General features: G+C 36.4%; 1 protein-coding gene across 1 annotated transcript; it reads right to left on the bottom strand.

Moving 5' to 3' along the window:
* Positions 1 to 6,461: 6,461 nt before the first annotated feature.
* LOC147423595 (uncharacterized) lies at positions 6,462 to 7,506 on the bottom strand. The gene is made up of 4 exons (XM_086501497.1): positions 7,368 to 7,506; positions 7,044 to 7,273; positions 6,748 to 6,962; positions 6,462 to 6,648 (listed from the first exon to the last, which is right to left on the bottom strand). Exons 1-4 carry the CDS (start codon positions 7,504 to 7,506, stop codon positions 6,462 to 6,464), a joined length of 771 nt encoding a protein of 256 aa, XP_086357623.1.
* Between the last annotated feature and the right edge of the window lie 11,270 nt (positions 7,507 to 18,776).

Here is an 18,776-nt window from a genome sequence, read left to right as displayed (position 1 = left end):
AGGCTTTGTTTCCTCTTTCATTGATGGATTGCTTATCTCAAAACAATCTTCTTTTGCACATGGACTATTGTTGATGCTTGTTATGCATGGCTTAGCACCAAAATCACTCTCGCCACTATCTGTAATATAGAGCATATCACTAGAATGTTCAATGAAATACTCAGAAGAGAGAGTAGAGTCCAGTAAAAAGTGCTCATTTTCATCAATATCCCACTCTAAAGGGGTTTTGACATACATTTTTTCCAACCCGATGTAAACTATTGCTTTCAAACAGGTAAATTTGTAGGTTGGAGGAAGAAGACACTGAAGATAATATCTGCTGAGCAAGAGTTTGTTGTGTCGAAGCTCTACTTCTCTAGTGTGAGTCTCTTTTCCAAGTGTCCAAGAGATAGTTACTCTATCCATCTCCATAGCAAGACAAAGGAAGCAACTGCTTGTCTAGACCTAATACAAATTTCTTACCAAAATACAAAACATAATGTTAAAAGAGAATGCATATATTTTTACTAATGTAAGCTGTTTCGCTTTGAGAAAGGTAGACTATGAGTGCCAAAGGCCAGTGATTGTGACAGTAGATACCAGTCCTACAGGGATTGGATGGGCAATAGGGCAAGATGACAAAGAAGGACACAGGTATGTGGTAAGATTTGGAGCAAAGGTACTAAGTGCTCGCCAAAGAAACTATCCACAGATAAAGAGAGAGTTATGGGGTATGGTTACAGCCTTGAAAAGTGGGAAAGAGTACCTAATTGGTGCATGTGTGTTTGTAGAAACAGATTGTCTACCACTTCTTGGGATGATTACAAGCTGCTCAACACCAGACATTGCTATGTTGCGGTGGATTTCCTACATTAAGTCCTTAAATCCCGAGTTTAAGCACATTGCAGGTAAAGACAATACAGTGGCAGATATGCTATCAAGGGCAAGGTATGAAGATGAGTCACAAATGATTGATGAGGGAGATGATGTAGGCACAAAATTCTATTCTATCTCTCATGTCAAAGGTAACAATGTCTGCATGACTAATTCACTTGAATTGTTCTTGAAAGATCTTTATGAAGGTGATTGGCTTTCTATTGGAAGGTACTTGAGTACTCTAACAAAACAGGATGATTGGTCTGAACAAGAATTCAAGAGGATACGCAGGAAAGCATATGGGTACTTTTTAAGGGATGGTTACTTGTGGAAGCATCCTAAACAAAAGGGTGCTACACCACAACGGGTTATATGTAAAAAAGAGACTCAAGTAAACCTCATGCAAGAGTTTCATGAGAGTCTATGGGTTGGACACAAGGGTGTGTGGGCAACCTTCTCCAAGTTGAAAGAAAAATACTGGTGGAAGGGTATGTATAAAGATGTATCTCAGTTTGTAGAGTCATGTGTAACTTGTCAAATGTATTCAAATGTTCGACATCGTGATGGATTGCACCCTACATATCCACTAGCCATGCACTATAAATGGGTTGTGGATCTAGTCACGATGCCTTTAGGACTCTGGCAGATGAGATACTTGGTTCTTGCACGAGAGGACCTAACTAACCAGGTTGAAGGAAGAGCATTAAGAGCTAAGACCACAGAAGCTGTGTGCAAATTCCTTCTTGATGAGGTGATTTGCCGTTATGGTTGTGTGGGAAAAATCACTGCAGATCTAGGTGAACTGGATGCCGAAGAAGCAAGGGAGTTCTTTTCTAGATTAGGGATCAAGCTTTCTCTTACTACAGCTTACAACCCTGAAGGCAATGGAAAGAGTGAAAGAGGGCATCCTCCTATCATCAAAGCTTTGGCCAAGGCTTGCGAAGGAAGAGTTGGTGAGTGGCCAAAATTGTTACCATATGCTTTATGGGCTGATCGTACAGCACATAGCTCAGTAACTAGCTACATGCCTGCGGAGCTAATGCATGGTCAAAAGCCACTGATGCCGATTGAGGATACAATTCCCACATGGAATGTACTACCTTGGCAAGAGGGGCTTAGTAGGGAAGATCTCCTTGCACTGCGTATAAGGCAGCTAGAGAGAAGACCTGGAGACATTGAAGCTGCAAAAGAACGACTCAAAAATGCAAGGTTGAAAAACAAGGACTATTTTGATAAGCGACATCGACTCAGGAGCAAAGAAATTGACAAAGGTGACTGGGTTTTAGTGTATGATAGTAGCCTTGATAACCAGCACACAGTCATGTGTAAGTTCTCAAAAAGATGGTTTGGACCATATGTTGTAAAGCATGTGCATGAAAATGCTACTTACAGCTTGTCTGAACTAGATGGTACAGAAGTAAAGATTCCCATTGCAGGAAAAAGGATTAAAATGTTTAAGAGAAGAGGAGACAATGATCTAGAAGATATGGATGAGGAAGAAGAGGAAAACACAGGTGAAGATCAAAGTGAACAAGAAGCTCTGGAATCATCCAGTGAAGAAGAAGACAAGGAAGATGTACAAGAGGTCTAATCTTACAAAGAGACAATGTGGCACATACCGGAGGATGTGCAGGTTTAGAGGGGGTGGATGTCATGCTGTGACACGTACATAGTGGGAACGCATGCTACAAGATCTATCTTGTATTTTTTTAGATACATAATTATATTTCCTATAGTGTACATATGCATAATTAAGTATAATAATAAGCCTTCTATCTCATCCTATTATTTTTCTCAAGGGTAACATATCCTTACTTTACCATCAAAAAATACTATGGGAAAAACATCAATAGCTCTGCCTCTTTAACTTGGGGCAAAAAGCATTGATTATTTATTTCTACTATTTCATTATCATCTCACACCCTAGCTAGATCCTATATCTAGGGTAAACTCCAATATATATATATTTATGTATTTTTTATACTTTTCTTATATTTCTTTTTAAATAGCTACTAGGAGAGAATCAAATCCTAGTGGGACACTAGGTGGCATGATTTCAAAGATACACTTATTTTAATGCATTATTGCAAGCATGATTACAAAACTTTGTCAAGGAGCAATGTCATGCTTTCGTATGGCATGAGGTGTCCTTTGGAATTAAATGAAAGTCTACGCTAAGGAGACCACATGAAGACTTTTGCTGCCATAAATGGACCCTATTTTGATGAATTTTTTACACAAGGTTCCAATCCGAATTGGAAAACAATTTTAAAATTAAAATCGTAGCTAATGAGCTGAAGTTTTTGCCCATATTTTTACTTTTTTATTTGGAGCCACGGTTGAGGTGATATGATCAAAAGAAATGTAGACGTGACCTAAAATCTTGCAAGGTATTTTGTGTCAAATCATAGAGGTTTTATTATTATAATGTTATGTGAGAGAGATAAATATTGATAATTTTGAGTTGTTACTTTGTTTGAAAATTCATATAATCCTAGAAAAGATCGTGGCAGTAAGATGTCCCTAAAACCTTCAAAGTAGATATCCATACACTTTATCATAAAGAAAAAAGATTGGATTAATCTAAATTTTTATAGTTGCTAGAATTTGACAATTTTGACCACATTGCTGCATCCAAAACATCCCAAAACCCTAGAAATGTCTGCCCATATGCCTCATTCTGACACCCAAAGATGGGATTTCAGGCCAAAAAAGGTCTTGAAACTACCCTAAAGAGTCCGGCACAGATGCGAGACCCTTTCAAGCAGTTTCCTGATGGAATTTCCCAATTTTGGCAACATGGTTGCGTCCAAAATCATGGAAACCCCTAAAAACAACTATCCATACGCGGCACCCCTTAGGGCAATTTCAGAACCTTTTTTGGCCCGAAATCCCATCTCCAGGCATCAAAATGAGGCATATGGATAGTCATTTCTAGGGTTTTGGGACATTCCAGACGCAAGGTGTGGCCAAAATTATCAAATTCTAGCGACTATAAAATTTAGATTAATTTAAGGTTTTTTAAGCTTTTTGCTTCATTTTGAGATCAAAATTTTGTCTCTAGACTCATAATGAGACATATGGATATTTACTTTTAAGATTTTGAGACATTTTAAATACAATGATATAGTCAAAATGATTATATTTTATATCTCTCATATTGTTATGTATAGATATATCAATGAACTACTTTGTGTAAATATAAATATTTTAGGAGGGGATTAGATCATTTTTAAGTTGAACATCTCTTACTTGGGTGATATATGAGGCACATGGATCCTTCCTTTTAAGTAAAAATTCATTGGTTTTGAGCTGAAACTTATGTTTTCTATACGTGTTCTTTTAATAATTTCATGTAACACTATCAAGACAGTGTTGTCTATTCGTACTTGTAATATCCTGGTGTTTGTAGAAATCAAGAATATATAACTTCTAAAAGTAATTCATCTTTCATCTTTTGTGTGGGCTCATCGTAGGAATCTTGTGGTCAATAGCATTTTTGCGATGAAACTACTTGCTAACATTTTTATAGCAATAACAGAGTCCCTCATCTCTTTGGATAATTTAGCCATACTTTGTGTGATTGTTTTGATTGCTTTTATGATGATAGAATATTAGAATTTTGTTCATCTTTACTCAAAATACTAATTTTCTCTCTTTTTTTGCTCGGGCAATGGAAATGCTCTAGTTAAATATATGTCTCGTTCAATGTGTAAAACCCATCTACAAAAACTATATGGTTACAAGTATATACCTAAAGAAATTATTCTACACAAAGTGTAATTTACTCTAATAAACATTTAAAAGACTAATTGCAATGAAACAAAAAGCTCAAAGCCAATTAGTTAAACTTAAAATGATTTTGAAAAATAACTAACTTTAAAAAAAAAAAGATAATGCAAAATACAATCTAATTGACTAATGTAATGTGTCAAAAATCCATATACAATGGTTCAAATCTATCCAATTTTAGCATACAATGAGAAAAATTATCCTCAAATCTATCCAATTTTAGCATACAATGAGAAGAATTAGCCTCAATGTGCACTCAAAATTTAATCATAATGTTTGTGGGTTATACACACTTTTGAGTTAACTAAGGAGATCTTATTTCCATCCATCAAAATGTCATACAATATAGCTATTCTATATCTCTAACAACAAAACTTATCCTCTTTCCATCAGAGCTCCATTGTGAAAGATTTGTAAAAGACTATTGCATATCTCCAATCAAAACGTAAGAACTTTGTCTGGTATCAATCACCTAAAATTTTATAAGACATAAAAGTCAAGATTGTCAATTATAGATTCTTTGATAAAGACAATAAAATGTTACCTTTGTTTTGATTTATAAAAACCTTGTAATCAGTATTATCCAATATATATCTATCTTGAGAAGGACCATAAGTGAGATTTGCTAAGACTATAGAACTTTCAATATCTACCATATGTAGATCCAATATGGAATCATAAGAAAACATTCTTGTTCCCTTTACCTTTTTGTACCAACCAAGTTGGATTTGCAAACCTTCAAGCCTACTTGTAACATTTAATGGTCTAGTAACTTGTGTGTAGTGAGAAAGAGGATATTAAATATAGGAGCTTTTCATTTAGAGCTTTCTCTACAAAGTTAGAGCTTTTTGTGGGTAGAAAATTCAGATGTAACCTTTTGCACATACTAAGGTATATAGCTTTTGAACTAGGATAAAGTGCATAGTAAAAACATTGTGCTCTACATGTTTGTGACACAATTAAGGGCCATAGTAATACAACATAGATTTGATTTTAAAAAAACTAACCATATCAACGTCAATATATTGATACTGCAATGTCATATATGTAGTATTTATAAGAAAGATCATCACAAAGTCTAAGTTTATGATCCACAAAAATTTTAGTACAAAGTAAAATATTTGAATTTTTGGTATGAGGTAAGTTGAAGTCTACTCTAGCACAACGAGTCTTTATCTTGTTTGCATTATAAGTCAATTAGAGAGAATACGAGAGAGAGAGAGAGAGAGAGACAGAGAGTGAAATATTTAAATTTCTTGCATGGGATAAGTTCAAGTCTACCCTGGCAACAAGTCTTTATCTTGTTTTCTCTACAAGCAATTAGAGAGAATATGAGAGAGAGAGAGAGAGAGAGAGAGAGAGAGAACAAAGTGAAATATTTGAATTTTTGGTATGAGTAAAATTGAAGTCTACTCTAGTAATGAGTTTTTATCTTGTTCATGCTATAAGCAATTAGAGAGAATAAGGGTGACCCCCCCCCCACCCCCCCACACACACACACACACAAACAAACACACATGATGATTATTGAATAGGCATTTGCTTGCATTACCCTAAACCCCAATAAGAACAACAAGAACAAGATAATGACATGAGAAACACAACATTTTCCCCATAATTGAACAACATATAGATTGAGACTCGATTTTCAAATCAAGGCACCATGATTGTGGGTGAAAAAACCCTTGTGAGGACAAGGGAAAAACCCACAAACTCCATATGTTGCTTGTTGTTGCATTAAAAATATACTATCTAAAACAATACATAGAGTCAAGTTACAAAAATCATTTTCCACCAATGGAAGTAGCTATCTACTAGTTTTTCTCCTCAGGAGGAGGACCACAAACTTTCTTCTCTAAACACTCAGAGAAGACAAAGAAATCACCCTCTACCATTAGACAATGACGTATCTCCTTTGTGCAAGCAAGCCTCAAACCACCACACCCAGCAAAGATGTCCATAACATGGTCGTCCTCATATGTGAATGGTTTTAGCAGCCAACTGTGTCAAACATAATAATCAAAGTTTAATGACAAGAGATTGCATAGAACTATCAAGATGTGTGTCTTGATTCACAAAAGTTCATGGCTAGAAAGTTACTTGTAAAAAGTCTCAGTACGCTTTGCTCCCCCTCGAATCAAATCTCCAGCTAAACTTGTATAATCATCACATGAACGAGGAGGAGACTCTGTGAGGTAGCTTCTTGAGGCCGGAAAGAACTCAGGAGAAGCATCCTCTCCAGCCTTTCTATCATAATGAGGTGTAATGCTTTGAGCATTCTTATGATAAAATAGACCAAGAGTGAGATCCATCACCTATGAAAGGAGAGAACAAATCACTTAAAAATAAGAACTCTAAATTCATAGGCAAGCTTCACATAGAGAAGGCAACCTCACATGTTCACCAGTCTCTGGGTGTAAATATCCCCCATCACACATCAAATTCCACGAGCGATGGAGCTGCAAACTAAATCTATTAGCTTGCATGACAAGATCTCCCAAATGTTGTGCAAGAGACAAAGTCACCAAGAAACCCTCGTGTGCCAAGTGAACATCAGCAATTTCCATGACACCAGTCACCAAGGCAGTGGAAAAGTGGTTCCACTCAGGAACAACTTTTACATTACCTACACACTCAAGTTAAAATGAAAAATTACATCATAACATATATGCATTCTATAACGAGCACGAAGCCTCCCAAATGACATAAAAAATTTTCACCTATAGTGTGATTGTGAATAACATCAACTAACATGGACGTAGGGAAGTCTGCAAAGATCAATCTTGCCACATATTGGGAGATTTCCCCCTTCAATGCATACTCGCGCCCATCATAGATTGGTGTTTTCTTGAACCACATTTCAATACTAACATAAAAAAAATGATTATGGTAAGAGTAGATTGTGGTAATATAACTTTTTAGAGAAATATGTAAGTCTTACCTATGCCATGCTAGGTCATCAATTGCTTCCACATCCAATAACAAAGCATCCACACATGTAATAAACTCCTCTCCTAAACATGAAATTTTCAATTGCTTAGAATCTCAAAGAATGCTTAGAAAACCATAGGATATGTCAATGGTTAATGCAAGCAATAATTAATTAGAGTAATAAAAAGAAAATAAACAAGCAAAGAACGTCTACTTGTGGTACGTTGTCGTGCTGTGACACGTACATAGTGGGAACGCATGCTACAAGATCTATCTTGTATTTTTTTAGATACATAATTATATTTCCTATAGTGTACATATGCATAATTAAGTATAATAATAAGCCTTCTATCTCATCCTATTATTTTTCTCAAGGGTAACATATCCTTACTTTACCATCAAAAAATACTATGGGAAAAGCATCAATAGCTCCACCTCTTTAACTTGGGGCAAAAAGCATTGATTATTTATTTCTACTATTTCATTATCACCTCACACCCTAGCTAGATCCTATATCTAGGGTAAACTCCAATATATATATATTTATGTATTTTTTATACTTTTCTTATATTTCTTTTTAAATAGCTACTAGGAGAGAATCAAATCCTAGTGGGACACTAGGTGGCATGATTTCAAAGATACACTTATTTTAATGCATTATTGCAAGCATGATTACAAAACTTTGTCAAGGAGCAATGTCATGCTTTCGTATGGCATGAGGTGTCCTTTGGAATTAAATGAAAGTCTACGCTAAGGAGACCACATGAAGACTTTTGCTGCCATAAATGGACCCTATTTTGATGAATTTTTTACACAAGGTTCCAATCCGAATTGGAAAACAATTTTAAAATTAAAATCGTAGCTAATGAGCTGAAGTTTTTGCCCATATTTTTACTTTTTTATTTGGAGCCACGGTTGAGGTGATATGATCAAAAGAAATGTAGACGTGACCTAAAATCTTGCAAGGTATTTTGTGTCAAATCATAGAGGTTTTATTATTATAATGTTATGTGAGAGAGATAAATATTGATAATTTTGAGTTGTTACTTTGTTTGAAAATTCATATAATCCTAGAAAAGATCGTGGCAGTAAGATGTCCCTAAAACCTTCAAAGTAGATATCCATACACTTTATCATAAAGAAAAAAGATTGGATTAATCTAAATTTTTATAGTTGCTAGAATTTGACAATTTTGACCACATTGCTGCATCCAAAACATCCCAAAACCCTAGAAATGTCTGCCCATATGCCTCATTCTGACACCCAAAGATGGGATTTCAGGCCAAAAAAGGTCTTGAAACTACCCTAAAGAGTCCGGCACAGATGCGAGACCCTTTCAAGCAGTTTCCTGATGGAATTTCCCAATTTTGGCAACATGGTTGCATCCAAAATCATGGAAACCCCTAAAAACAACTATCCATACGCGGCACCCCTTAGGGCAATTTCAGAACCTTTTTTGGCCCGAAATCCCATCTCCAGGCATCAAAATGAGGCATATGGATAGTCATTTCTAGGGTTTTGGGACATTCCAGACGCAAGGTGTGGCCAAAATTATCAAATTCTAGCGACTATAAAATTTAGATTAATTTAAGGTTTTTTAAGCTTTTTGCTTCATTTTGAGATCAAAATTTTGTCTCTAGACTCATAATGAGACATATGGATATTTACTTTTAAGATTTTGAGACATTTTAAATACAATGATATAGTCAAAATGATTATATTTTATATCTCTCATATTGTTATGTATAGATATATCAATGAACTACTTTGTGTAAATATAAATATTTTAGGAGGGGATTAGATCATTTTTAAGTTGAACATCTCTTACTTGGGTGATATATGAGGCACATGGATCCTTCCTTTTAAGTAAAAATTCATTGGTTTTGAGCTGAAACTTATGTTTTCTATACGTGTTCTTTTAATAATTTCATGTAACACTATCAAGACAGTGTTGTCTATTCGTACTTGTAATATCCTGGTGTTTGTAGAAATCAAGAATATATAACTTCTAAAAGTAATTCATCTTTCATCTTTTGTGTGGGCTCATCGTAGGAATCTTGTGGTCAATAGCATTTTTGCGATGAAACTACTTGCTAACATTTTTATAGCAATAACAGAGTCCCTCATCTCTTTGGATAATTTAGCCATACTTTGTGTGATTGTTTTGATTGCTTTTATGATGATAGAATATTAGAATTTTGTTCATCTTTACTCAAAATACTAATTTTCTCTCTTTTTTTGCTCGGGCAATGGAAATGCTCTAGTTAAATATATGTCTCGTTCAATGTGTAAAACCCATCTACAAAAACTATATGGTTACAAGTATATACCTAAAGAAATTATTCTACACAAAGTGTAATTTACTCTAATAAACATTTAAAAGACTAATTGCAATGAAACAAAAAGCTCAAAGCCAATTAGTTAAACTTAAAATGATTTTGAAAAATAACTAACTTTTAAAAAAAAAAGATAATGCAAAATACAATCTAATTGACTAATGTAATGTGTCAAAAATCCATATACAATGGTTCAAATCTATCCAATTTTAGCATACAATGAGAAAAATTATCCTCAAATCTATCCAATTTTAGCATACAATGAGAAGAATTAGCCTCAATGTGCACTCAAAATTTAATCATAATGTTTGTGGGTTATACACACTTTTGAGTTAACTAAGGAGATCTTATTTCCATCCATCAAAATGTCATACAATATAGCTATTCTATATCTCTAACAACAAAACTTATCCTCTTTCCATCAGAGCTCCATTGTGAAAGATTTGTAAAAGACTATTGCATATCTCCAATCAAAACGTAAGAACTTTGTCTGGTATCAATCACCTAAAATTTTATAAGACATAAAAGTCAAGATTGTCAATTATAGATTCTTTGATAAAGACAATAAAATGTTACCTTTGTTTTGATTTATAAAAACCTTGTAATCAGTATTATCCAATATATATCTATCTTGAGAAGGACCATAAGTGAGATTTGCTAAGACTATAGAACTTTCAATATCTACCATATGTAGATCCAATATGGAATCATAAGAAAACATTCTTGTTCCCTTTACCTTTTTGTACCAACCAAGTTGGATTTGCAAACCTTCAAGCCTACTTGTAACATTTAATGGTCTAGTAACTTGTGTGTAGTGAGAAAGAGGATATTAAATATAGGAGCTTTTCATTTAGAGCTTTCTCTACAAAGTTAGAGCTTTTTGTGGGTAGAAAATTCAGATGTAACCTTTTGCACATACTAAGGTATATAGCTTTTGAACTAGGATAAAGTGCATAGTAAAAACATTGTGCTCTACATGTTTGTGACACAATTAAGGGCCATAGTAATACAACATAGATTTGATTTTAAAAAAACTAACCATATCAACGTCAATATATTGATACTGCAATGTCATATATGTAGTATTTATAAGAAAGATCATCACAAAGTCTAAGTTTATGAAAATCGTAGCTAATGAGCTGAAGTTTTTGCCCATATTTTTACTTTTTTATTTGGAGCCACGGTTCAGGAGATATGATCAAAATACTGGACCCCAGTCTGCCCACATTATGCAGGGGCAGCTCATTTCCAACTTTTCCAATTCCTGTTCACACTGGCTCCTCTCTTCTTGTGTAAACCCTTGGGGGTTCCCTTCACCTATAAAAGGGGACCTCTTCTTCCTTGGAAGGAACTCAAGCATTCAAGCCATTGATGAGAGGAATTCTTGAGGGAGTGAGTAGTAATGCCTAATTGTACTTAGCCATTAACATAAGACCAAGCCTACACTTTCTCTTAGAGGGAGACTAGCCATTCTTGCAACAAGCTAACCTTGGAAGATCAACTCTAATCAAAGAAGGTCTTGCACTTGGTGTATCAATCAAAGTGGAATTATCCACTCTTCTTCTCTCTCCATCAATAATGCTGCCAAAGGGTTTGTCAAGTAAGATGTGTTCTACATTGATGTTTTCTTGATTTCTTGTTGTTTTCTTTTTCATCTCTAATCCAACATATATATATATATATATCTAATATTATCTCCTTAACAAAATCTATCTCTCTGACTCTTAGTAATTCATCCTCTCTACAAATTTTAGGTTCTCTTTGCTACAGGTACATCTCTCCCCGCAGTATCCTTATTGTCTACGGGCAAGAATAGGACTTGGGAGGGAAAATTCTCATCTCTTCACTTCTCTCATATCTACATTTCTCACATACTATCCTAGATGAATAACCCACATGATGATCATTTCTATCGCTTTCACTCTGTACAATCTATTAGAATTAGCGTATGGATTAGCCATAAAATACACTTTCAACAACGTATAGTGTTTCTCTTTGGCCCTGAAAGGCTCAATGAAATACTTCTATCACCGGATCCCATCATACTACCTCTCATAGACTATAATTTTTCTTTTGATGTAAGCGTAGTTATCTTGCTATGAACCAAGAGGATTTGTACACACAATTAATCCCAATCACTAGACAAAATATATATATTATGGTAAGCACAAAACTACAATTCCAAAGAACAATTCATAGCCTATTTGGTCAGCCAAGATTGAATGCCATTAACTCATCCATTAACCCTTTCATATTACCCATGATACGATATGACCATAGCCTTGATGTTTTCATCTTCGTATTGTTTTGACATTCTCTTTTGCGTTCTTTCTTTGTGTGTGTGAATGCAAGAGAGAAAGAGTGAGTCTTCTTTGATTGCACTTCTTTCCAAACCCTAGTCTTCATGGCATCTATGGTTTAACTCCTTCATATAGTTTTTGTTGAGTTCTCTCACAAACTCTCATAGCCATAAGCCCGGTGCTTTCCTGGCAAGACCGCAAATTTCTCGACAACGTTTTGTTGGCATCCGCTCATATAGAGAATGACTCATAATAGTCTCAGAGAATCAAGACATTGATGCTAAGGTGGATCTTTTTGGTAGAAGAGAAATTGGAAATCTCTCCTCCTCAACATCAGCATCTACAGGCACACATTGGGAGGGTTTTTCTATACTTTTTTTACCGCACGTGAGGGTGGCTTGGTGGATGGCTCAATGTATGTAGCTTGGGGTGAGATTACGCCGTCATTAGAGATGGGATTCTCTTCCAAAAAACCTTTCCATACAGAAGTTCACAAAAAAAAGATCAACAAAATTCTATTTTAACCAAAATATAGTACTTCATACAAGAGATTGTGGTTAACTTATGAGCATGAATCTCTTTCTCGCTCTATGGGATAACACCTAGGGGATGCTCCAACCACCATGGACAGTGAGAGCACTCCCAAGGTATAATACCCTTTTCCAAGAGTGTTGACGAGAACATAGTATTCTCATCCTCTTTATCTAACCATTCTTGTACATCCTCCAGCATAGACTCTATCATCCTCAGCCGCATACAATTCAATAGCCATCTAAATGAAAATTCAATATAAAAATGAGACAATAAAATACATTATCATGAAACAAAATTAGTATTCACGAAATCCAATACCTATACACAAGACGTTTGCTTGCATGCATCACTTTGGGTAAAGAGGCGTAATCTGAAGCACTCTTCATGTTTTCCATAACATGAGTATAAGCCAATGAAACATGTGTCTTCCTAGATGCCTTGAAAAAGGCCTCAAATGTTTTTGGCAACAATGGGCCCTCCACCTCAAACTTAGCAATAATAATTGTAGCTTCACCAAACATTCCCTGCCAATAGGCCTCTTGCCTCATGTAGGCTCTATGTTTCTTATAGTCTGCAAAATGACCTCCCTTGGAATCCTTAACTTTGGTCAAAATCATCATGTGAAGAAGTTCTTTGCGTCTATTGAATTACAATCGTTGATCCAAAAATTAATGTTACTAATTACATTGCACATGAAAATAATAAATCAAAGGTTAAGATGAAATAAAACATACCTCTATATTGTGATCTTTGCGACGCATAAGCTGTATAATTATCACGAGTGATCCCTACCATTGTTTTGTCATGCCAATCCTTGTCAAATAGCATAGTAAAAAACTCTTCACCATGTGCAAGATTTGCAATAGAAAGGTACTTATATCCGGTATCTCTCATTCTTTCTTCTTCCTTCTTTAAAGCTTCATTCATCTTCTTTTTTAAATCCTCCCCAAGAAGACCTAAAGTTCTAAGCCTTCTCTTTTCATCATCCAAAAAGGACTCCCATCTCCCCTTCAAAGCAAAACAATTATTTAACAATGTTTTTTTGAGCCATTAGCAACACAACACAAACAAATCCATGACTGCACATAAGCTTCCCATGTAGGAATTCAAGGTATATTTCAAACCATCACTCCCTCCATATCTTGCCACCTCTCCATAGGCTTCCCACATGGGAATTCAAGGCATATTTCAAGCCAAAATTCATCCATAACTTGCCACCTCTGCAAAGGCTTCCCACATGGGAATTCAAGGCATATTTCAAGCCAAAATTCCATCCATAACAGGTATATTTCAAACCATCAATCCCTCCATATCTTGCCACCTCTCCATAGGCTTCCCACATGGGAATTCAAGGCATATTTCAAGCCAAAATTCATCCATAACTTGCCACCTCTGCAAAGGCTTCCCACATGGGAATTCAAGGCATATTTCAAGCCAAAATTCCATCCATAACTTGCCACCTCTACAAAAAGGCTTCCCATATGGGAATTCAAGGCATATTTCAAGCCAAAATTCCATCCATAACTTGCCACCTCTGCAAAGGCTTCCGACATGGGAGTTCAAGGCATATTTCAAGCCAAAATTCCATCCATAACTTGCCACCTCTGCAAAGGCTTCCCACGTGGGAATTTAGGGCATTATACAAAGCGTAACCTAATCCATAACTTGAATAGACTTCCCACATGAGAATTAAAGGCTTATTTGAAAACATGGGCTCATGCATAACTTGTAACCTTCAATTAAGGCACCTTCAAAGTAAAGTAGTTGAAGACATACTCATTCTCAAAGTACTTGCAATTTAAACTTTTAAAGAAATGTACATCTATTATCCCAAACAAGTTGAGCATTATGACATACCTTCCAAACAAGTTGAGCAATCAAAATGCATGGCGTTGAGTACCATGGCAAATCCCTTGGTTATGTCTTGCCTCCAATTTAAGCTCAACCTCCATCCAAGATCTTTGCTCAGGAGTGAGATATTCCATTATGCTCGACTTGTTCGCTATACCAAACTTCTTAAACATAAATACTTCATGTGCCAAGTTGGGTGGAGTTGTAGCCCGCAAGATTCTAAAAGCAAGAGCTGTAGGTAGCATGAATTTCATCATTAACCACATCGTTGGTCAAGAAGTAGTTAAAGTAGTAGTTTGGCATTGAATCTCATGGGTTGCTCACTCCAATCTCATGGCTGGCTGGCTCACTCCAATGTACATCAGTTTATGTGAAAAACAATGCAAATACATTTTTACTTGGCCAAATCTAGAGAGAGAGAGAGAGAGATAATGTTTCTTTCCAACACATGGCACGGTTTAAGAAAAGCATCTCTTCCACACAAAGTCTGAAAACCTCCGTATCAAACACTCATCTCTCTCTCCCGAGAGGGAGTGCCAACAAGTCTCAGATACTAAATTTATACTCTTCTCCATATGCACAACATCATCAAAGTTAACATCAAATGTTAATACCCCTTCAACCCATGCTAGCTTATGTCTGTATGCACAAAATGTGGGTGAATGGCCTTGTCCAGTAAAGGTCATGTAGACAAGATTATGCATGATCATCTATGACGTAGACTGGTTATCATTGTTGAAGCATCCGGTTAATGTGTTTGAATGTGGGTGTAGGCACTCAGGTTTTGGATGTGAAAAAGAAGAGAACATGTCTGTTGAGAATAATCAATGTAGCAGTCAACTTCTCGATGTATTTGTATGTGGCAAATCATACCTTGACGGTAGGGGAGCATGATGCACGATATGTGGAGCCATTTGACACAGATGTAGTGCTATTAGCCCCAGGACAAACGATGAATGTTTTATTGAAAGAGAATCAGCCCAAAGGCTCATATGTAATGGCAGCCTTTGTGTATTCTCCTCAAAAGAGGATTCCTTTTCCCAAAGTCCCCACCATCGGGGTGCTTCATTATAAGGAAACTACCCTTAGCCTGAATGTGAACACATCTAGCATGCCTTTGCTTGTGTTCCCATTCGCAGATAATGCGACATTCGAAGTTAGCTTTACTGCACAGCTTAAGGGACTCAAGCTTACTTTTCTTCCTCCTCCTCCCTATTATATACTTGAGAAAGCCACGACAGGGAACTCACGACGGGGAAATATCTTGCGTCTGATGAGAAATCCACGAGAGGGGCGTGTACAACGACAACCGTCTGGCTTTGCAGCATGTGTCTCTCCCGAGTACAAGCACGCTATCTATCCGCACGCACAGACGGACAACGTGCTCGCACCAGAGAGGGAGAAGACATGGATTCTGCGCTTCAGCAATAGTAAAGTCAAAATACCTCTCCTCCTCCATCTCTCCCTCCACGACTTGATAGAATTCTCAGTGAGTGGGGAGAAGGCGTGGAGGGAGAGATGGAGGAGGAGATCAAAAATAAAGTCTACCTGGTCTGCTCACTGGTCTGCTCGCGCCATTTTTTTACAAATGAGAAGCTTTCCAAAGTTAAGGTTTATTAGTAACTTTAGGGTTTTCAAACTTGAAGATCCTCTTAATTTAAGGGAAAATTACCAAAATACCCTTCTAATTTGTGGAAATTCCAAAAATACCCCTCAAATTTCAAAATTTCCCAAAATACGCTTGCTCACGATTTCCTATCTTTATTATTTTTTGACAATCGAGATCCGGTTTTTAGTGCTTAGCATGTAATTTGTCACAAATTACCTCCCAAAAAAAGAGAATTGTCTAAAAATAATGAATCAATTCATCTCCAAAGCGTAAATAACCAGCTCCAATTCTAGTTTTAGTATCTTGTATTGATAGTAGACAATCAGTCTTCTTATGAAAAGCTACAATTTTTTTTAATCTTTGGATAAATTTACTCTCACAACCAGGGGTATTTTGGGAATTTTGAAAAATTTGAAGGATATTTTGGGATATTCCACAAATTAGAGGGGTATTTTAGTAATTTTCCATTAATTTTATTATCAAACTTTAGATGGTCCAAAAAACCTAGGTTTTTGTGAAATTTAGTGGATTTTTTTTCCTAATACCTACAAATTTATCCAAAAAAAACCTCTTAGTTTTTGTGTTTATATTCTTGAAAATAGTTGTATTTTGTGGAATGATCTGCATGTGTAATGATTGCGAGTCTCTTTTATCTCCTAAATATATGGTTTTTACCTAAATGTTATGATTGGAGAGAGGATATTAAATTATGATTCTAGCCGTCGGTATTATTTATAAAACAACCATGAGAGGATATTAAATTATGATTGTAGCCGTCGTCATTTATGCTGTGGCAATCACTGATTCTGTGAAGAAGATTTGTGCTCTCTTACTGTCTGAAATGACTTCACCTGCAGAAATAAGCTGCTCATTGATATCCTTGACACTAGCAAGGAAAGTGTCCATATCATCTTCCTCATGCATAATCTTCGACTCCAGCTCTTTAAGTAGCAAAGCAATTTTAGCCTCATTGCGGCTTGCATAAAGACCTGCTAGAATATCCCAAGTCTGTTTTGTAGATTTTGCTGAACGGATGTGAGGAACAATGGTGCGCTTCATAGACAACGCAATCAATGCATGAGCCTGCGCATCCTTAACATCCCAACGAGCTTGTTCTGCCGTAGGCAAAACAACTCTAACAGCTGCAATCCTTGCAGCAAGACCTGCAACATCCTCAACATCGCCTACATCCTCAGAACCAGGACGTACATCAATGCCCTGCACAATGTTCCAGACACCCTTTGACACAAGAACATGTTGCATCATATAAGCCCACATAGGGTAGTTATCCCCATCCAACCTGTCCTCAGCAGCAAACATCTTGAACACATCTGTGTTGTTGTTGTCAGCCATGGTAAATGCTGCACCTTATGTGAAAACTGCCCGAAAATAGGAGAAACGGAGCGGGAACAACCCGTGCTATATAGCACAAACCGTAGAAGACTATAAGGCACCTGTAATGCAGAAAACGACACTGACAGAAATTATGCACGAAATGACGAAATAGCCTGTGCAGTACTACCTGTAGTGGAAATGGAGGCCAAAATGAGCCCAAATCAAAATTCTGAGCAGACCAAGCTCTTCGAGTTTCCCCAAAATATTTGTCGACCTGCGAACGCTCGCCAAAGCTCACTGAAGTCGGAGAAAGTGAGCAGGCGTGTGCTGGAGCAGCTGGCGACTAAGCCCGGGAGGACGTGACCTGCTCTGATACCAATTGTTGGAATTAGGGTTGCAGAGAAACACACACAGCTTGGAGAAGATGAAGGAAGCTCAAGGAACACAATAGAGAGTGTGTTACTTAGTGTGCAATGGAAAGATAGATAGCCCTAGAGTGATGGGCGTATATACAATGCACGGGGGAAAAAACCTCCTAAAGAGGGAAAAAATGCCCGGGCGGTCTTAGTGTGTTCACACACATCACTACCACACGTATATGGTAACAATAAGCCTTTAACAAATCAATGCTAGTGCAATTGGCGACTTCGGTTTGACCATTAGATTCATGATGAAATGTAGAAGTGAAATCAAGTGTAGTGCCAAGATTCTCAAACACAGTAGTCCAAAAAGCACTACAAAATTTTGAATCTCGATCAGAAATAATGACTTTAGGCAAACCATGATGTGGGAAAACAGTCTTAAGAAACAAAAGTGCAACTTGATGTGCTGTGAGTGTTTTCTTACAAGGTATGAAATACGCTTGTTTAGAAAAATGGTCAATAATAGTTCAAATCATGTCATGCTTGTGCAATGTGAGTGGGAAACCAGTAACAAAATCCATTGAAATGTGTTCCCAAGGTCTTTCAGGAATGGGGAGAGGGTGTAAAAGTCCCAAGTTCTTACCTGTTGGCTGCTTTGATCTTTTGACAAATCAAACAAGTTAAAACATACTTTTTAACATCAATTCTCATAAATCATGACATAAATTTTGGAAAGTTGCAACAAATCCTCTATGCCTAGCATAGGGTGGTTTGTGCAATTCTTCAATAATTAATGTATGGAAGGGTTTAGTCACACACAATTTTTGTTTGAAATAAAGGAAGTTTTCTTGAATGGTGTATTCAAGAAATG

This window comes from Adiantum capillus-veneris, chromosome 26, assembly GCF_014529385.1.
Source record: "Adiantum capillus-veneris isolate H3 chromosome 26, ASM1452938v2, whole genome shotgun sequence".
Lineage (NCBI taxonomy): Eukaryota > Viridiplantae > Streptophyta > Polypodiopsida > Polypodiales > Pteridaceae > Adiantum > Adiantum capillus-veneris.
The sequence above is the reverse complement of the archived record's forward strand: the minus strand, read 5'-3'. Positions and strand labels throughout refer to the sequence as shown.

Coding starts and splice junctions, on each gene's coding strand:
- LOC147423595 (XM_086501497.1), bottom strand. CDS start 7,506: ATGTGGTTCAAGAAAACACCAATCTATGATGGGCGCGAGTATGCATTG. Junction 7,274..7,367: donor TATTCACAATCACACTATAG/GTGAAAATTTTT, acceptor TTGAGTGTGTAG/GTAATGTAAAAGTTGTTCCT. Junction 6,649..6,747: donor CGTACTGAGACTTTTTACAA/GTAACTTTCTAG, acceptor TGTTTGACACAG/TTGGCTGCTAAAACCATTCA.